Consider the following 17,240-nt stretch of genomic DNA (forward strand, 5'->3'; position numbering starts at 1 on the left):
GCCATGTAAGGACTTAATGTTCTTTGTGGATAGTTTGTGGAGTTTAGGCTCCCAATTGCTAAGGAAACAGTTTTAGAAAAGTTTCTTACATTTTTTGCTTTTGAAATGGCAGAAATGTTATAGTTTAGATTAATTCCTGCTTTAAATTCAGTTGATCTTAAGTCTAACCTGGTTTATCAAATTTGCAAGTTGTTTTTGTCTGAGACAGTGGTTTGTTTTTGTTTTTTTTTTTTGTTTTTTTATAACTGTGGGTTTTGCAGTCCCTGTTCTTTTAATCTGTTTTAATCTGTTTTGAGTCTTGCTCTTTCTGGATTATTTTGTATCATTCTTAGGTCAATAGTGGTGTTGTAGAGAAGAAAAGAACCTATTTATAATGCTTATGCTAAGAGAATCCAGTTTTAATTTCAGTTCTCTAAAAGTAGCAGTGAATTAGTGAGCACTAAGTAACCTTGGCTTTTTCACAGTAGTCCTGGATCATGCTGGTAGAAAGTACAAGTCAAAATCGTTGTGGAAATTCTTTGCAGAGCCGTAGATGTCCTATTTTTGCGAATGGGTTTGCTTTTCTATTTTCAGTATAAGATCTCGCCACATGCCTTGCTTTTTAAGCCCTTCCTTTATTTGTTTTTGTGTCCTGGTTTGTTTGCTTTAAGCAAACATCCTTCTCAATGGTAGAATCTGTCTCTTCAAATTTGCCTAGTTAGCACAGGGCACTTGCATGAAACACTTGGACTTACAGTCGTCTAAAAGTTTGTTTGCCTTCCGCATAGGAAGGAGGCTTGAGTGCTTAGTCTTTCCTAGCAGGGTAATTATCTGTTTGGGGAAACAACATCATCCCTCTCACCTCAATGTCTTTCTGGCCTGTTTTGGCAGCTTAAAGGTGGTTTTAAATACTGTATCAGTAGCATAGCCTCAGTAGTACTTCCCACACACCTGATCCTTCAGTGATGATCTCAGATTGAACATCGGTCATGTTTAAATTCATATTTTCTTGCATTCTTGAGAATTTTTTTCTCAGATTATAATCAAGTGTCATTTTTTAAAAACCCTCAAGTATCATTTGATAAATTAAACCCAACAGAGTAAGAAGCTGAGATGCCAGAACAAACTGTAAGGTCTTAAACTGTCATGCATCCATGATGCTAAGGTATCCTTCAGTATTCAGTGCTTTGTTTTAGTGTCTCAGATTGACAGATTTAAAAGTAAAGAAGCATTTCTGTGCTTGTTTATTTAAGAGTTGGAGTCAATCTTCGCCTGTGTCTGTCACCGAGTAACTTGTTTTTCAGTTGTCAGTTTTCTTGGAGAGTCCAATCATTCTAAGGAATAGGTGACTGTATATAGCTTCAGAATAAAACTATCTTTAGGACTGGTAAATAAAGAATATCCTTCTTGGATCAAGTTTAAGAGAAATCTAGTGAGCTGGTGAGATGGCTTAGGAGGTGCTTGCTGCCAAGCCTAATAGCCTGAACTTGATCTGTGGGACACACAGTATAAGAATCTCAATCTCTCTCTCTCTCTCTCTCCCTCCCTCCCTCCCTCCCTGCCTGCCTGCCTGCCTCTCTCAAACACACAAAAATAAATATAAAAGCATGTTTTAAAGATTTATTTATTTATTTTATGTGTATAGGTGTTTTGGTTGCGTGTGTTTGTGATATATATATATATATTACTGTGTGCACACCTGTTCTCTGCAGAGGCCAGAAAAGGGCGTTAGATCCTCTGGAGCTGGAGTTATAGGTGGTGGTGAACCATCATTTGGGTGCTGGAGACTGAACCTGGGTCCTCTAGAAAAACAGCCATAACCACCAAGCCATTTCTCCAGCCCTATAACTTTTTTTTTTTTAAATCAGTTTAGGCCAAGTAGTGGCTGCACATATCTTTAATCCCAGCACTTGGGAGGTAGATGCAGATGGATCTCTGTGTTAGAGGACAGGCAGGGCTACACAGAGAAACTTGTCTTGAAAAAAAACAAGGAGGGGGCTATCAGTTTAGTAAATTATAACAGCCCTAGCCCAACAGTGTCTAGAGTATAACCTGAGGTCACAGCCCTTTTTATCTCCGTCTTAAGAGACTGGCCCAACTTCTCTGAGAAATGGTTTATTCTTTTAGTTTTATTCATTGCAGGGTTTCGCTCTTGCCCCAGCCTCCCAAATGCTGGGCTACTGAAATGGCACCACATCTGACTAGTTCACTTTAAGTTGCATTTATTTCTGGTCAAATCCAAGAGTTCCCTTAGTATTGGGTTATATAGAGCATGCCTTTTCAAAAATCTTTGTTTGTCATGGTCTGCTCTCTAACACCTTTTAAATAGGTGTGCTTCTGTCTGCCTATCTATTTTGGTTTTCTAAACAGGGACAAGGAAGACAGCAGTAGACTCATTAACATGGAAGGGGGAAAGCTCAGGGCTTCAACCCTAGACAAAAAACTACAGCCTACCAAGGACTGCTGAGAGTGGGAGACGTGGTCGTCCCGGGGAAGAGCACACCAACTGGTTATCCAATAGCAAGTGGTCAGCCATGAAAACACACACATGCCAGTATCACATGGACTGAGGAGGTTGTACGAGCATTTAGGAATATGCACACACAGCAAAAACTAAAGAAAAAGAAGCCATGACTTTGAGGGGTGGTGGTGGTAGATGGGAGGTAATGGAGGGACAAAGGGGAAAGAAGAATTATAAACTCAAAAAAAATAAAAAAGAAAAAAATCCTTTTTTTTTTTCTTTTCTTGCTTTTTTTAACTTTTTGGGACAGGGTTTTTTTCCGTGTTGCCCTGGCTATCCTGAAACCCACTGTTTAGGCCAGGCTGGCTTCAAATTCACAGAGATCTGTCTGCCTCTGCATCCCAAATTCTGGGATTAAAGGTGTGTGCCACCATGCCTGGCCATTTATTCTTTATGTGCATTCTCTGTGAAGGTGTCAGATTACGTAGAACTGAAGTTGACAGCTGTGAGCTGCCATGGGTGCTGACAATTGAACCTGGTCCTCTTAACCACTGAGCCATTTCTCCAGCCCCATAGAGGGTTTCTTAGAACTATCACTGCCTTCTGCACTCAGACCTCCCTGTAATATACAAGCTTTAATGCGTTATAGTTCTTCCTGTATAAGTACCCAAGAGAACATTACTGAGTTAGGAGGGGTAAGTACTTAGAACCAATAATCTTCAGGGATGAATATTTTGACTTATGAGACTACCTCAGCTTCATATTTTATTCATATACACCATTTATATGTGTTCACTTGCTCTCCAGCTACACAAAACAAATCTGCTTGTGCTAAACATCTTTTGTATTTTGGAGCCCTATACTTATGCTAGTCTTGAACTATGTAGCCCTTGATAGTCCCAAACCCACAGTCCTTCTACCTCAGTCTCCTGTTATGCTATAATTGTTTTACTTTCTTGCTTACAGTAGTGGCTCCGTTTTTAATTAGTGTCACTGGAAGCATGAAGACCAGAGTCTTCCTACATTCTTTACCTCCTGGTTGGTTTGGAAGAAGGCTGTTCTTTATTCAGACAGTGCTACTCTTCCCTTCATCCCTCTGTTGGGCTGTAAGGGTGGGGGGGTTATTTGGGGCTTTACTCACTGTTATGTCACTGGTGCCTAGAGAGAGTCTCACAGAGGAGGTTCTCAGCCTTTGACTGTCTTGGCTCACAGGTCTAGTGAATGTGTCGTCTTCATTTTCTTGGTAAATACACTTTCCACATATATACACTTAAAACAGGTTTTTTTCAACCTTCCTAATGCCTGTGGCCTTTAACTACAGTTCCTCGTGTTGTGTTGAGCCCCCCCACACACACACACACAATAACATTTATTTTTATTGCTACTTCATAACTGTAATTTTGCTACTGGTATGGATTGTAATGTAAATATCTGCTTCTGAATGGTCCTAGGCGACCACTGTGAAAGAGTCATTGGACCCCTCAAAGGGCTTGTGACCCACAGGTTGAGAGCCACTGATTGAGAGTATTTCATTTTTGAACAGTATTATAGGCATGTGGTGAATGAAGTAGTAGAGTGGGGGTTAAGATAAATCTTCCCTGTCGTACAGTCCCAGCTGCTAACCATTTTGGGGCCTCCTTTCTGGAATATTTTTAGCATGTATGAGCATGCATGTGTGTGTCTTGCATTACAGAAGTTTCTCTTTTCCCCATAGTCATTATATGTAGCACACAACATTAACATGGGAACACAGATTTGGATTTTAATTACTAGATTAGATGTAGTGTAGTTACTTTTTGCAGTAGTAAGGATTCAACTCAGGGCCTCGTATATACTAGACATGTTTTCTACAACTGGGCTACCTCCCAAGCAAGGAGGTATTAATTTGTAAGATGGCATCAGAAGGCCTAGTGTACAATGAATGAATCTTTCTCAGTCAGAGTCAATTTTGTCCTCCGGGAGCCGTTTGTTGTTTGGGGGGTGGGGGGGTTAGTGGGTGTGGGGCTATTACTGGTCTTGAGTGCCTAGAATGGAGGAGTGCTTTTCAACAGTTGATAAGCACAAATGACTGCGGCTGTTCCTCCCCTGCTGGGGCAGGGCAGGGGATATTGCACCAGTCCTGAGTTTGAGGAATTCTGGATTAAACTAAAAAATTTCATGAGAAGTACAGAGCCAATTAAAGCTCTGTTATCTCTACAAAAGTAATTGCAGATTCAGCTCATCTCTTAAAATAAATGCCCTTTTCTCCAAGGACCTTAGTAAAACTTACATACGTGATTTCTGTTTTTAAATTAAGGGCTCTGGGGACAGTTTTGTTATTTCTAAAATTTTAAGTTTAAATTTAGTGTTAACAATAAACACTGCCTTTGTGTGAACTACTAATTTGTTACTTAGTTTGCACTTGCTCTACATTTCTCAGATCTTGTTAGTAAGGTATTCTTACTTTTGCCTTTTAATTTTTTATTGTAAATTTGTTAATTTGTAAATTTTTTAATTGGTTTTATTTTGCTTTCATTATCTCCTGCTTAAGATTATTTGATGATTTCATGGGAGAGGAGGTGGTGGTGGTGGTTGAGTGAGGGTCTCTGCAGCCCTGGTTGTTTTGTAACTCTGTAGGCCAGACTGGCCTTCGAGTTCCAGCTGCCTCTGCTGGGATTCAAGGTGAGCCCCACACATCCAGCCTAAAGAGTGACTAAATTCGTAGATTTCTTGCTGTATGCTCTGAAGCACTCATTTGTGGTGGGTATCCTCTTTCTCTATTTTCATGCAAATAAGGAAGATAGGTATCATGAAGGTTAAGTTCCTTTTTTTGAAGTCACACAGCTACAGTGACAAACAAGTCTAACTCAGATATGACTTCTATCTCTGGGCTACTGGGGCCTCTTTGTATTCCTGAAATTTCCCACTAAAAGCACTGTGTGAATGGCAATTGTGTGGGAAGGGTGATTCATTAGCTACCTCCACCAATATCATCAGCAGGTGGCTCCTTGGGGCTGTATCCTGACTAATGTAATTAGAGTTTGTGGGAAAGCATCTTCCACCGTGACAAGCCTCACCTATGGTACCTATGCTTGTGGCAGTTCAAGGCTGGTGGCTTCTGTGTTGTTTTCTTCTGTGATTTTTAGCTGTCACTATATGCTGTCAGGCTTCAAGGAGTCAGAGCAGTGTGTGTATGAATGTGTCTCATTGTTCAGGTAGTTTTCTCTTGAAGAAGCAGACTCATTTAGTGAATGAGTTGTCCAGACTCTTATTAAGGTGTTTTTCTCTAAGCAGCTTGTAAGGTGTTCATAACCTAGTGATTGTACAGGAGCATATCTCTATACTGGTAGTTATCCGTAAGGTCCCTTCTCATCCCGTCTAGCTTACATTCTTTTGTGTTCTTACCATTCTTAGGTATTCATTAGTTTGGAAGTGTGATAGTTACTTTCACATTGTGACCACAGTACAGTACCTGACAGAAACAACTGAAGGAAGGAAAGATTTCATCCACAGAAGTGGGCAGGCCAATTTGCAACAGCCAGAGCTGGTGGGAGACTGCTTGCATCATTTTGAGCTGGGAAGCAAAAGAGCTTGGCTAGAACTTGGCATGATCTGTCTCTATACAGCCTTCACAGTTGTGGACCATGGTCTGTCTCTATACAGCCTTCACGGTTGTGGTTCCATAACTTCCCAAAGCACCAAAGTAACATTTTGTATTCACATCATGACAGGAAACAGGTTGCAATTTGAATTTTGTGATAAAATGTGAATAGGTATTTTGTGCATATTCACGTGAATACATTGCAGCTATTACTTGATTCATCTCCAGAACCTTGCTTCATTCCCTCAAAATGAAAGGTTGCCACTAACAGCTTCTTGGGCCTGTGGCAACCATGATTCTGTTTTCTTCTTGGTTGGGGGATTATGTGTTGTGTTGTTTGTTTAAAACTGGAGCTTCCCCCTTTCTCCTACCTCATGCCCATGTCTGCTGCTATTCTGACAAAATGGAAGCAGACAGCAATTCATAATTTTGTCCAGCTTTTCTTTCCACTTAGCATAATGCTTTTCAGTTCATGACTTACTATATGTCAGAACTTCCCTTTTAAGTCTGAATCCTATTGTCTTACATGTCTGCCATCTGTCAGTGGATGCGTGAGTTGTGCTACCTTTCACCTCCGAGGGTCCCAAGCAATCAGTCAAGACTTTGCTTAAATCCTTCGGAATAGTGCCAAAAGTGGGATTGCTGAGTCATCTGAACTGTTTCAATATACGGAGAGGAGGCTGGTGGTCTGGGGTTTTGTTGTTGTTCTTCTAAATGATTTGTTTTTATTCTATGTACATTGGTGTTTTGCCTGTATGCATGTCTGTGTGAGTGTGTCAGATCCCCCCCACCACCACCACTGGAGTTATACAGAGAGAGTTGTGAGCTACCATGTGGGTGCTAGAATTGAACCCTAGTCCTCTGAAAGAGCAAGCAGTGCTATTAACCACTGAGCCATCTTTCCAGCCTGTTTATTTTTTGTTCTGTGTGTAACGGTTTGTTTGATTTTGTTTTTTGTTTTTGTTTTTTTGTAAGCAAGGTCTCATTAGATAGACAATACTTGCCTGACGCTAACTATGCAGCTCAGGCAAGCTTTTCCCAGTGCTTCTTTCTGCCTCAGCCTCTGCTTTGAATTTTCAATTGGCCTCCCACATCACTTTGTACAGCAGCTTTGCTGTTTGCATCTTCATGATCAAGTTATAGGGCTTCCAGTTTCCATGCCCTTGCCTGCTGCTGCCATTCTGCCGTGAGTGTGCCATCCAGCTGTTTTGAGTGACATTTGCTTGAGCTGAGCATCTTTCCATGTGCTTGTCGGACACTTGTGCGTATTATTTGGACAACTGTTTCTTCTGATCTTCTGTCGGCTTTTACTTACATTGTTGGGTTTTGTGATTGTTCTTGATATTGGTTTTATCGGGTATGTGCTTTGTTCCTTTCTGTGGGTTTTGCTGTTTAGAGCAGGGTCTCAATATATGATCCTGACTGTTTGAGAACTCACTGTCTAAACCAGTCTAGCCTCAGATTTAAGAGATCCACCTGCCCCCAAATGTTGGGATTAAAAGACACCATAGGCCTAGTGGCTCATGCCTTTTAATCCCAGCACTCAAGAGATAGAGTCAGGTGTTTCTGAGTTTGAGGAAAAAGTCTGAGTTTGAGACTATGGTCAACAGAGCTAGCCAGTTCCAAGACAGCCAGGCTACACAGAGAAACCCTGTGTTTGGGGGAGAGGGGGGATGTGACACCATGCTAGGCTGTCTTTTTTTTTTTTTTAATTTTTAGTGCACAGAAGTTATCATTGCAAAATCCAGTGTTCTAAAACGTTTCTTGTTTTCATCCAAAAATTTATAGTTGTATTCCTAAGCTTATTAAATGTCATACAATGTAAGGTAAGATTCCAAGTTAATTCTTTACCAAGTAGATGTCTTGCACCATTTACTGATTTTTTTTTTAAGTAGTTCTTTTCAGTGTGATTTGTGTCAGCACAGCTTTCTAAGTTTATAGTGGCTTTATATGAACTAACACTACCCTGATTACTCATTGTTGTGAGGCTCAGCTTTCCTGCACTTTAATGAGAATGCTACAAAGTGATTTCACAAAGCTCTTTTTCTTTCAGTTGGCTCTTCCTTCATTGTCTTCTCCTTCTCTTGGCCTTCCCAGACAATTGTGCCTTGCTCCCAGAGGTCTCCTGGGTGTGGATTTCCAGGAGGGCATGGGGGTCAGTCTCAAAGCCATACTCCTGAGCTTGCTGTGGGGCTCTTTATTCACCAGCAAGACCTTGCCTTTCCAGTAAACACCTGTCAGCTCTGTTGAGGTGTTCCTGGAATCAGACCTATCACATACCCAGGCTCTCCTTTGGTTTCTTGCCCTGCATTGTATCTTGCAGAGCAGGACTGCAACCTGTTCTGCATTTGTATTTGGGATTTTTCCAGCATGCCTTATTGTGTGCTTTGATTATAAGTATAGGACCTCTCTTGGGTTGTGCTAGTTTATTGTTATTCAGTGGGGCTTGGTAGAGTTTTCAAGTAAGTCAATAAAGGATTTTAGTTGATTCCTTTGATAATATCCCCAAGACCATGATAATTCTACTCAGGACTACAATAGACTATCCTTTACATTTATTTAAATGATATAAATCCTTTAGGAATGTGGAACATTTTGGTGTACAACAGTCCTTTTGACAGTGGGTCCCCTGTCTAGGCTGGCTCACCCTCAGCCTACCTCCCAACTGGTAGGATTGTAGGCATGCTCTGCTATACATAGCAAATTTTAACTTTAGCAAATTGAGTCACTTGAAGTTTGTTCTGTCAAACAGGGCTGATCCATCTGGAGAATTGTTTATTAATAAATATTACAAATTATATCACAACTTAATTAATTTCCTCAAAATGATTCTAAAACAACTCTTAAGGTATTTCCTTCAAAGCTTTGTGTCTTTAAATTAGGGTCCTCTTATCTGCCTAGTCCCTGGAGCATTGACTAATGGTTTGCAGTGCCTGAATTACAGAGCTGTGTAGGGTTTTCTTTTTTAATTTATGCACATTGGTGTTTTGCCTGCATGCATGTCTGTGTGATAGTGATAGATATTGAAGTTACAGAGAGTTGTGAGCATCTAGATGGTGCTGGGAACTGAACCTGGGTCCTCTGGAAGAGCAGTCAGTGCTGTGCTGTTAACCACTTAGTTACCTATCTCCTCACAGCTCCCCGAGATGTGTTTTATACCAAGTTTTCATGGTGGCTTAGGACATTTGTCCTAGAATTAAGTTATTCTTGTTGGGGAGGGGGTATGCTAGAGATTGAACCCAGGACCTCATGAATTCTAAACAACTATTCTGTTGAGCAGCAACCCAGCTGAAAACTGATTCTTAACTCTGTTTTGTATAAAATAGCTATCTATAGTAGAGTACTTGAGACCAGATAGTTTATAATGTTCAGAAATAGGCTCACAGATCTGCAGGCTAGATGGCCTAAAATGAAGAGCCTAACTTACAGCAAGGGTCCTAGCGTCCTGTGAAGAAAGAGCACAAGAACACAAGAGAGGGAACCTTGTCTCCCTCTTTACACTGACTTTCAAGGCAGCTTTAGAACAAGAGTTAGATTGTTAATGGTTTGTAGGTAATTAAAATAGTTTCCTAAGTGAAAATCCAGTTAGATCATCATCTTCTACATGTGTACCATGTTTTATAGGATGGGGAAGACTTGGAACTAACAACTCAACATATGGAGGCAATAATCTGATTTTTACACTTAAGGTTCTGATTGTAAAGCTGGTATAGTATGGCCATGTTTAGAGAGAAATTTGGAGTTTTCTCTGAAGGCTGTCGCATTATTACTTGTTCGTTGCCAACATTTTAAATATGAAGTCATTGTACAGAGTGTATGCTAATAGTAAAGATGTAAAGCTGGTCACTGGTGCTTAGTAGCAGTGCATTTTTCCTTTACATGACAGTCAGTACCGATCAGTGTTTTACAAATTGAGTTCATACCAACGTAACAAGCAATGATGGAATTTGCCACTTTCTTCGTAAATACTGAAGACATAAACAATGCTGTCCCTTAAGGGACTTGTATCCTAGTGGGAGAGAAGAAATTTACCTAGAGCTTATCTTTGAGTCTGATGTGAAATAGCTAAGAGCAAGTAGTTTGAGCTGTTTCCTACTGGTGAATGTTTACTGCATCTTCCTGGATGGAAGCTGGGAGGGAGGTCATGTTAGGCACTAAGCAGAAGTGGTGAAGCCTAGCGATTACATTAGGAAGCTGATATGTAATGAATCTTAATTGCAGAACTTCAGCAGGATGACATAATTCCTGCTAAGCACAGTGTTGTTTTAATAGTCCTGTGTTTTATCTTGTTGAGATAGTAACACCTAAATTGAGATACAGTGTTGCTATAAAATGCCACATTTTAGAGCTCTAATATGCCAGAAATATAAACATTTAACACATTTTATACTGGTTTCAGTTTATTTCAATAAAGTACATCTGAATTAATTTTACTTTTAAGAGATTTCCAAGTTACTTGTTATTTGTGGTTGAGTATTTCTGGTTAACATCTCTGCTTTAAGTTATAGATACTAGTGTATCAGTCAAAAAAAAAGCCAAAACCTAAATTTAAAGCCAAGAACACCTTTAGAAGTTTTTTAATGGGAATGATTATTGCTTTCTGCTTAAATCTGAAGATAGTGAAAAGAAAGTGTGTCCTTAGTAAGGCTTGTGTAGAATACTTAAGCCTGTGCATTAAAGCTTTTAGGCATATCGTAGTGTATGAGTATTTTGTTGTTGTTGTTTTAAGATTTACTTATTTTGTGTATAAGTGTTTTTGTCTGTATATATGTATATTCAGCACACTTGTCTGGAGGCCACAAGAGAGCATCAGGTCCCCTGGAACTAGAGTGACTGTTATGAACTATTGTGTGGATTCTGGGAATTGCGGCTGGGCCCCTTGTCAGCCAGTGTTCTTAATAGTGCTGAGCCATCTCTCCAGTCCTTTGTGGATTTCCTCATTAACTATGGACCTTTACCAGCTTGTCCTAAAGTGTAGATATTCCCCCATAAGTACTTCCCAGTTTTTAGCTGTGACTAGAACTAGGTGAGTATTTATTAATGAAACCACCTTAAAAGACACTAAAAAATTAGTCTCAGTTGAGGGTGGCCAAGATATATATAGGGGGGTTAGTTAAAAGAGCAGGAGGAATGTCTTCCGACTCTGAAAGCATAAAAGTACAGCAAAATCAATTAGAGTAAGCCTGCTGCTAGTTTCTCAGAGAGCATGGACCAGTCACCCCATTTATTTAGTTAGGGCAATCATGCTCATCAAGACTATTAAATCAATGAGAACCAAATAGTCATTTGAAACTTAACTGATTGCATCCATCTTCAACAACTTAGTAATTAATTACCCTACCCTTCCGTTAAATCAGTTGACTTTGCTTCCAGCCTTCAAGGTTGAAGCCAGCATTGGAGAGAAGAGGGTCAGCAGTGAGAGGGTGTCGTGGCAGAGCGGAGAGAGTGGCCACAAATGGGCAGGAGGAGAGCATATGGAGAAAAGAGGCAGAGCAAGAGGTAGAAGTGAAGACACAGAAAGGCATAGTCCAAGGGAAGAGAGGAATATGAGTGTGAGTCATTGAAGTAAGGTCAAATGTCATGATTTCAGTGCTTAGGTAAGTATTCTTAGGTCTGCAACAAAACCTTTGAAGGAAGAAGTAAGCAAAAGAGGGCATTTTAAATAAGCTTTTTAAATTTAAGGTCAGAACTAATGGTGCAGAGTTGTTTGATTTCACATAGTAATATCTCTGTCATATTCCTATGGAGTACCACCCAAAATGCCATGCATATATTAGTTGGTTATATTTTTACCACAGCTATGTAAACAGGTATTATTTCCTGGGTCACAGAATAATTTGCCTGTGCTACTTAGAAAACAGTATAGAGAAACAGTCTGGCTACTTGGCTACAGTTGGCCTCTTAATTACCTCTACTCTCATCACCAGCATTTTTATGTTAGATTTCTGCAAAAATTTGTCTTGAGAATGTAGCATTCAAAAAAAGTGAGAGGAGCTGGTCGTGATGGTGCACTGTCCACTTTTAATCCCAGGCCCCAGAAGCAGGCACATCTCTTGAGTTCAAGGCCAGCCTGGTCTACTTCAGTTCCAGGACAGCCGAAGCTACATAGTGAAACCCTGTTTTGAATGAATGAATGGATGAATGAATGATCAACTTTCCTCCACTTTTCTTTAGCTGAAGTAGTTTGAGAAGGCCTTTGAACCAGATATTCGAACACTAAAGTACTATATGTGTGCCTCTCCCCAGTAAACTGAATCTGTTTCTGTTTTGTCACAGAAACCAAAACTATCTGTACTTTTCTAATAATGGTGTTAATTCTTTGGCTTTATACCATGTTTACATGTGCCAGAAAATGCTAGCAGCTTTCAAACTCAGCTTTGAACATAACAGAGCTGCTAGTAATGCTTTGCCCAGACCCTAAGGAATTCTTGTAAGCTGATCAGAAAAAGCAGTCTTCCATATAGAATGCAGTCATATCTGGTATGATCAAAGTCAACCTTGAACTTAAAGCTCAGATAGCTGTTAGTTACCAGGAGTCCATCTAAAAAAGGGCTTGGGTTTGTTTGGAGCCCTAATGGAGTAAGGTGTTTGTAGGCTGTTAGAGGTGTGGGATGGAATTAGTGGGTTTCCCAGGAACTAACTAGGAAGAGTGTTAGGTTTAGTACTATACTGCAGAAGACAAGATTTAAGCAGTTTATGTGTACCAGAGAAAGAGTGTTGTGGGTAATGAAGCCAGGAATCTGTCCCACTGATTTCTGCCTAACTCCTTGTATGCTTCTTGTTTTAAAAGTAATGTAACACTTGGAAGAAAAGTTGTGTAGCTTGAAATTTGTATTTTTTTTTTTATTTTTAATATTGAGACTTGCTTGCTAGTGTGAAGAGGATGGGGAGGTATTGTTAGGAATTGTATGAGTTAGCTGAGAAATTTGGTAGCGACTTTAATAAATGCCTTTGGGGCAAATAGGAGAACTGTAGTTAGGAAGTAAATCTAAGTCTGCCTTGGTGTTTTTATTTGAGTCTCTCTTGTTTTCCTCTTGTTAGTGTTAGCAGTTGAAGGCTAGATTAACTAAGTTGTTCACCTCCAATAGATTTCGAGCAAGATCATAAATGAGGGGTTGTGGGGCAGCACTAACTTTTGTTTTATTGAGGACTTCTTGAATTTCTCCCATAGTTGAAGGCTCTCGGATTTCCAGAGTGGCATCTGTAGTGCTTGGAATTTGATATCAGTGCCTTTGGGTATAATTAGCTACATCCTACACTAGCAAACACTGAACATAAGCTACTCAGTGATAGATAACGGGGATGCAAATGAATGACTCAGTCTGCTCTTTAACTGATTGCAGACTTGATTTACTTGAGGCATTCTTTTTTTGGTTTTTCGAGACAGGGTTTCTCTGTGTAGCCCTGGTTGTCCTGGAACTCACTTTGTAGACCAGGCTGGCCTCGAACTCAGAAATCCGCCTGCCTAAGCCTCCCCAGTGCTGGGATTAAAGGCCTGCGCCACCACGCCCAACTTACTTGAGGCATTCTTGATAATTTGAAATTCTCTAGCATTACTATTGTAACTTTTTTTCTGACTGTTAATAAGTATTCAGTTTTCTGTTACTGTAAAAAGGTTTAGGATTTATGTTTCTGCTGCCATTGCTTTGGGATTCTGGCAAAGGAAATACATCCAAAGCATCGCCGGGCGTGGTGGCGCACGCCTTCAATCCCAGCACTCAGGAGGCAGAGGCAGGTGGATATGAGTTCAAGGACAGCCTGGTCTACAGAGTTCCAGGACAGCCAGGGCTACACAGAGAAACCCTGTCTCGAAAAACAAACAAACAAAACTCAAAGCATCAATCAGTAGAAAACAGCCACAGTCCTCTTGGGAACTTTCTCTAGTGACCTAGAAATCTGTGTGCTACCTAGGCCGTTAGTAGATGAACCTTTGAGAGATACTGAGCATACAAACTGTGTTCAATGTGGTAGTATATCCCTTGAATCCCTTCACTCAGAAGGTGAGGGTATCTCTTGAATTAGAGGCTAGCTGAGATTACATAGTGAGACTGTCTCAGAAGTTATACTACAGAAAGTTTCTCAAAATCATTTCTATTCTACTTACTCTCATGCCAATGAAGTTAAACTGGAAAAGTCTCCTTCAGATCCATAGTCCATTGTGGATTTCATCAATCTCAAGCATTCTCAGGAGAGGATTTTCATTTCTTCTCTCAGATGCCTTCTAAAGGCATAAATCTGTTGGTGATAAAGTGTATGCCTCTTTCCTCACCTCCCCTTTGGCAACATTTCTGTGTCATGAATGATCCTCTGATAACAGAACAGCTGTTTGCCTTTTGAACAATGGGTACTTGCATCTTAGCATTTAGAAATCACCATTCTGTGGGAATTTTGCCTGTGTGTGCGCGCGCGCATGTGTGTGTGTGTGTGTGTATTTAAACTTTTAAATTTTGTTTTTCTAAATTGTATATGTATGAATGGTTTACCGGCATGTATGCCTGTGTAGCAGTATGCATACGTGGTACCCTCAGGTTAGAAGGTAGCATCAGAACTGTAGTAACAGATGGTTGTGGGCCATTGTGTAGGTGCTGGAGATTGAACCTGAGTATTCTTCAAGAATAACAAGTGCTCTAAGGCCGGGCAGTGGTGGCGCACGCCTTTAATCCCAGCACTTGGGAGGCAGAGGCAGGTGGATTTCTGAGTTCAAGGACAGCCAGGGCTACACAGAGAAACCCTGTCTCAAAAAACAAAACAAATAAACAAAAACAAGTGGCCTAAACCACTGAGGCATCTCTAGCTCCTTTGTGCGGATTCTTAAACATTTGAATTTATAGTTTGTTTCGTTTCTGAGTCAGTAATTGCTTGGTTTATTATTGACTCCAGGAGTAGATAATTGTTGAAATGCAGTCTCTTTCATAGACTGTATGTGTAGTTAGAACTTACCTTACTATATTTAGAGGGGGTGCAATTTTCCAAACATCCTCTTAGAAAAGGTTCTAGTCTCCTAGTCTTTATTGTTTCTCCTGGACTTTGTTTGTTTGTTTGTTTAGCTGCTTTTATTATTGTGGTGAAGTAATGATGATTCTAGGTAGCCTGTCCATTTTCAGAATTCTGTGTGTTGTGCAGTCTTTTACTTCTAGGCATGTAGGGTTTGTTGGAGTGGAGTGGTAAGCACTCAGAAGTAATGACTGAGCCGAAAGCAGAGGCAGAGTGCTCTGCTTGGCTGGTGTCTTCTCACTTTTTAAGCTATGGTATCACTTTGTGTTATTTTTTTTCCTTTGTCTCCACTGTGTGCACACTAATACTAAAGTTTTCATATTTAACCAATATCATTTTTTCTTTCTCTCTTGCTGTTATATTTGCAAAATAAATAATTTGAATATTGGCTGGCCCTGTGGTACTGAGTCATGAGAACTTTTTAACATCAGTGTTGCTAAAGTTGATACACAGTGTGCCCCACTGCTAAAGTATGCTAGGGGAGGGGAGAGAATTAATTGATCAACACTGGGGATATACAGTTCCGTGGCAAAGCATGTATTTAAACATGTACAAATCTCTGCTTCCATCCCCAGCACCAAAAAAAAAAAAAAAAAAAGCAGGAAAGCTTTTTACATCAATCTTCATACTATAATGATATATTACTTTTTTTACCTTCCCCATCCCAGGATGTAGAAACTTTTCCCAAAATGTATTTGCTTTTAAATGACCGATTTTTAAAACTCTCTCCTACAGATAATATCACCTACTGCATTGTTTTTGGCTGCAAAAGTGGAAGAGCAGGCTCGAAAGCTTGAACATGTTATCAAAGTAGCACACGCTTGTCTTCATCCCCTAGAGCCACTCCTGGACACAAAATGTGATGTATGTAAAGACGGGGTGTCTTCGTTTTCTTTACAAATTTGAAACCAAAAGCTGTCTGGCAGGATGCCCTGGGTGTAGTTTGAATGTGTATGTCATTCCAAATTGTATAAGATTGTGAATTATCCTACTTTGATTGACTGTTATTTGAAAAATTTTCGAATTCATTGACTTATCCTCAGAGTGCGCCTGCAGTGGAAAGGCTAGGCCTTATGACCTGACCTGTTGATAGATGTGCTTACAACCATAAGTTGAGTTACTCTTTACTGAAACTCTTAGCAGAGGAAGGAAAAGAGAGACTCCAGTTTACTCTAGACCAGTAGTTACTCTTTAAAGTTCTGTGACATTCTGAAATGAGAGCTGGGGGGGGGGGGTGCTTTGCAGTTATTTTTCTAGCAGTATAGGTAAGTCATTTAATTGGGAATTTTATCCACTTAGTGACTACCAAGTTATGTTAGTTCCATTTGATTTACGTCATGTTTAAAGTTCTAAGTTTAGGCTCTGCTAGAAGATTAATACATTCAGCACTGATGCTGGTTTTTTAATGAACAAAATATCAGTGTGTACATTAAATAATAAACATAGTTCCTGTTAATAAAATAAACTCATTTATTCTAGTACGCACATGCTAGTCTTTTAAAAATCATGTCTGTGACAGTAAAGGTGATTTCACTCTCTGGGCTGTGTTCTTATAAAAATGAGCATGTGTGTACATGCGTTTTGAGCAGATATACGAGGGTCTAGCTCTATATGTAGTTTAGGCTAACCTCAAACTCAGTCTTTCTGGGTCTACCTGCCAAGAGTATAGGCACCATACCCAACTTAATATGTGATGTGTTGCTTCCTTCTCGCCTGGGTCAGTTGTTAGGGACCTGAGACTGGAGTGGCAGGAAACTTTCTAAGTGCTTTCTTCCAAGAACCTTGTGAAAGGTTCCTGAATTTTAGGGGAAACATACTGTATTATTTGGGGTCTCTATGGTGAATGGATGGTATTGATCTGGGTGCTTAACTTCCTGGGGAAGTTAATTCTAAAAGTAACTCACAGACATGAGTTGGTAAGTTTTCTCTTAAAAGGCGAGTTTGATTTAAGTACTCTTCCGTGGCTCAGTGCTCCTGTACTTGGTATCTAGAAGCAGCAGTGCCTATGAACTTGTACTGTGTAGACTGTGGGTCCTTATTTAGCTAAGTCAGCCCGTGTCCTATTACTGTTTTATTTGTTTCTTTGGCTTTGTTTACATCTGTATTTAAAAGTGGTTGCATTAGACGTGTCCCAGGAGCAGCAGTGTTCCATCTATTGCCTCAGTTTCTTTGCCTCATATTTGTTTTAGAAATCACTCTCTGGGCTGTGATCTATTTTTATAGTAC

General features: G+C 40.0%; 1 protein-coding gene across 1 annotated transcript in view; it reads left to right on the top strand.

The window, feature by feature from the left end:
• Positions 1–17,240, top strand: part of Ccnt2 (cyclin T2) — a 30,674-nt gene that overhangs the window by 1,692 nt on the left and 11,742 nt on the right. Inside the window, exon 3 of the mRNA NM_028399.1 lies at positions 15,750–15,878. Within this exon, the coding sequence (NP_082675.1) occupies positions 15,750–15,878 (129 nt within the window). The remainder of the gene's footprint in view (positions 1–15,749; positions 15,879–17,240) is intronic.

Source organism: Mus musculus, chromosome 1, assembly GCF_000001635.26.
Source record: "Mus musculus strain C57BL/6J chromosome 1, GRCm38.p6 C57BL/6J".
In the NCBI taxonomy this organism is placed as follows: domain Eukaryota; kingdom Metazoa; phylum Chordata; class Mammalia; order Rodentia; family Muridae; genus Mus; species Mus musculus.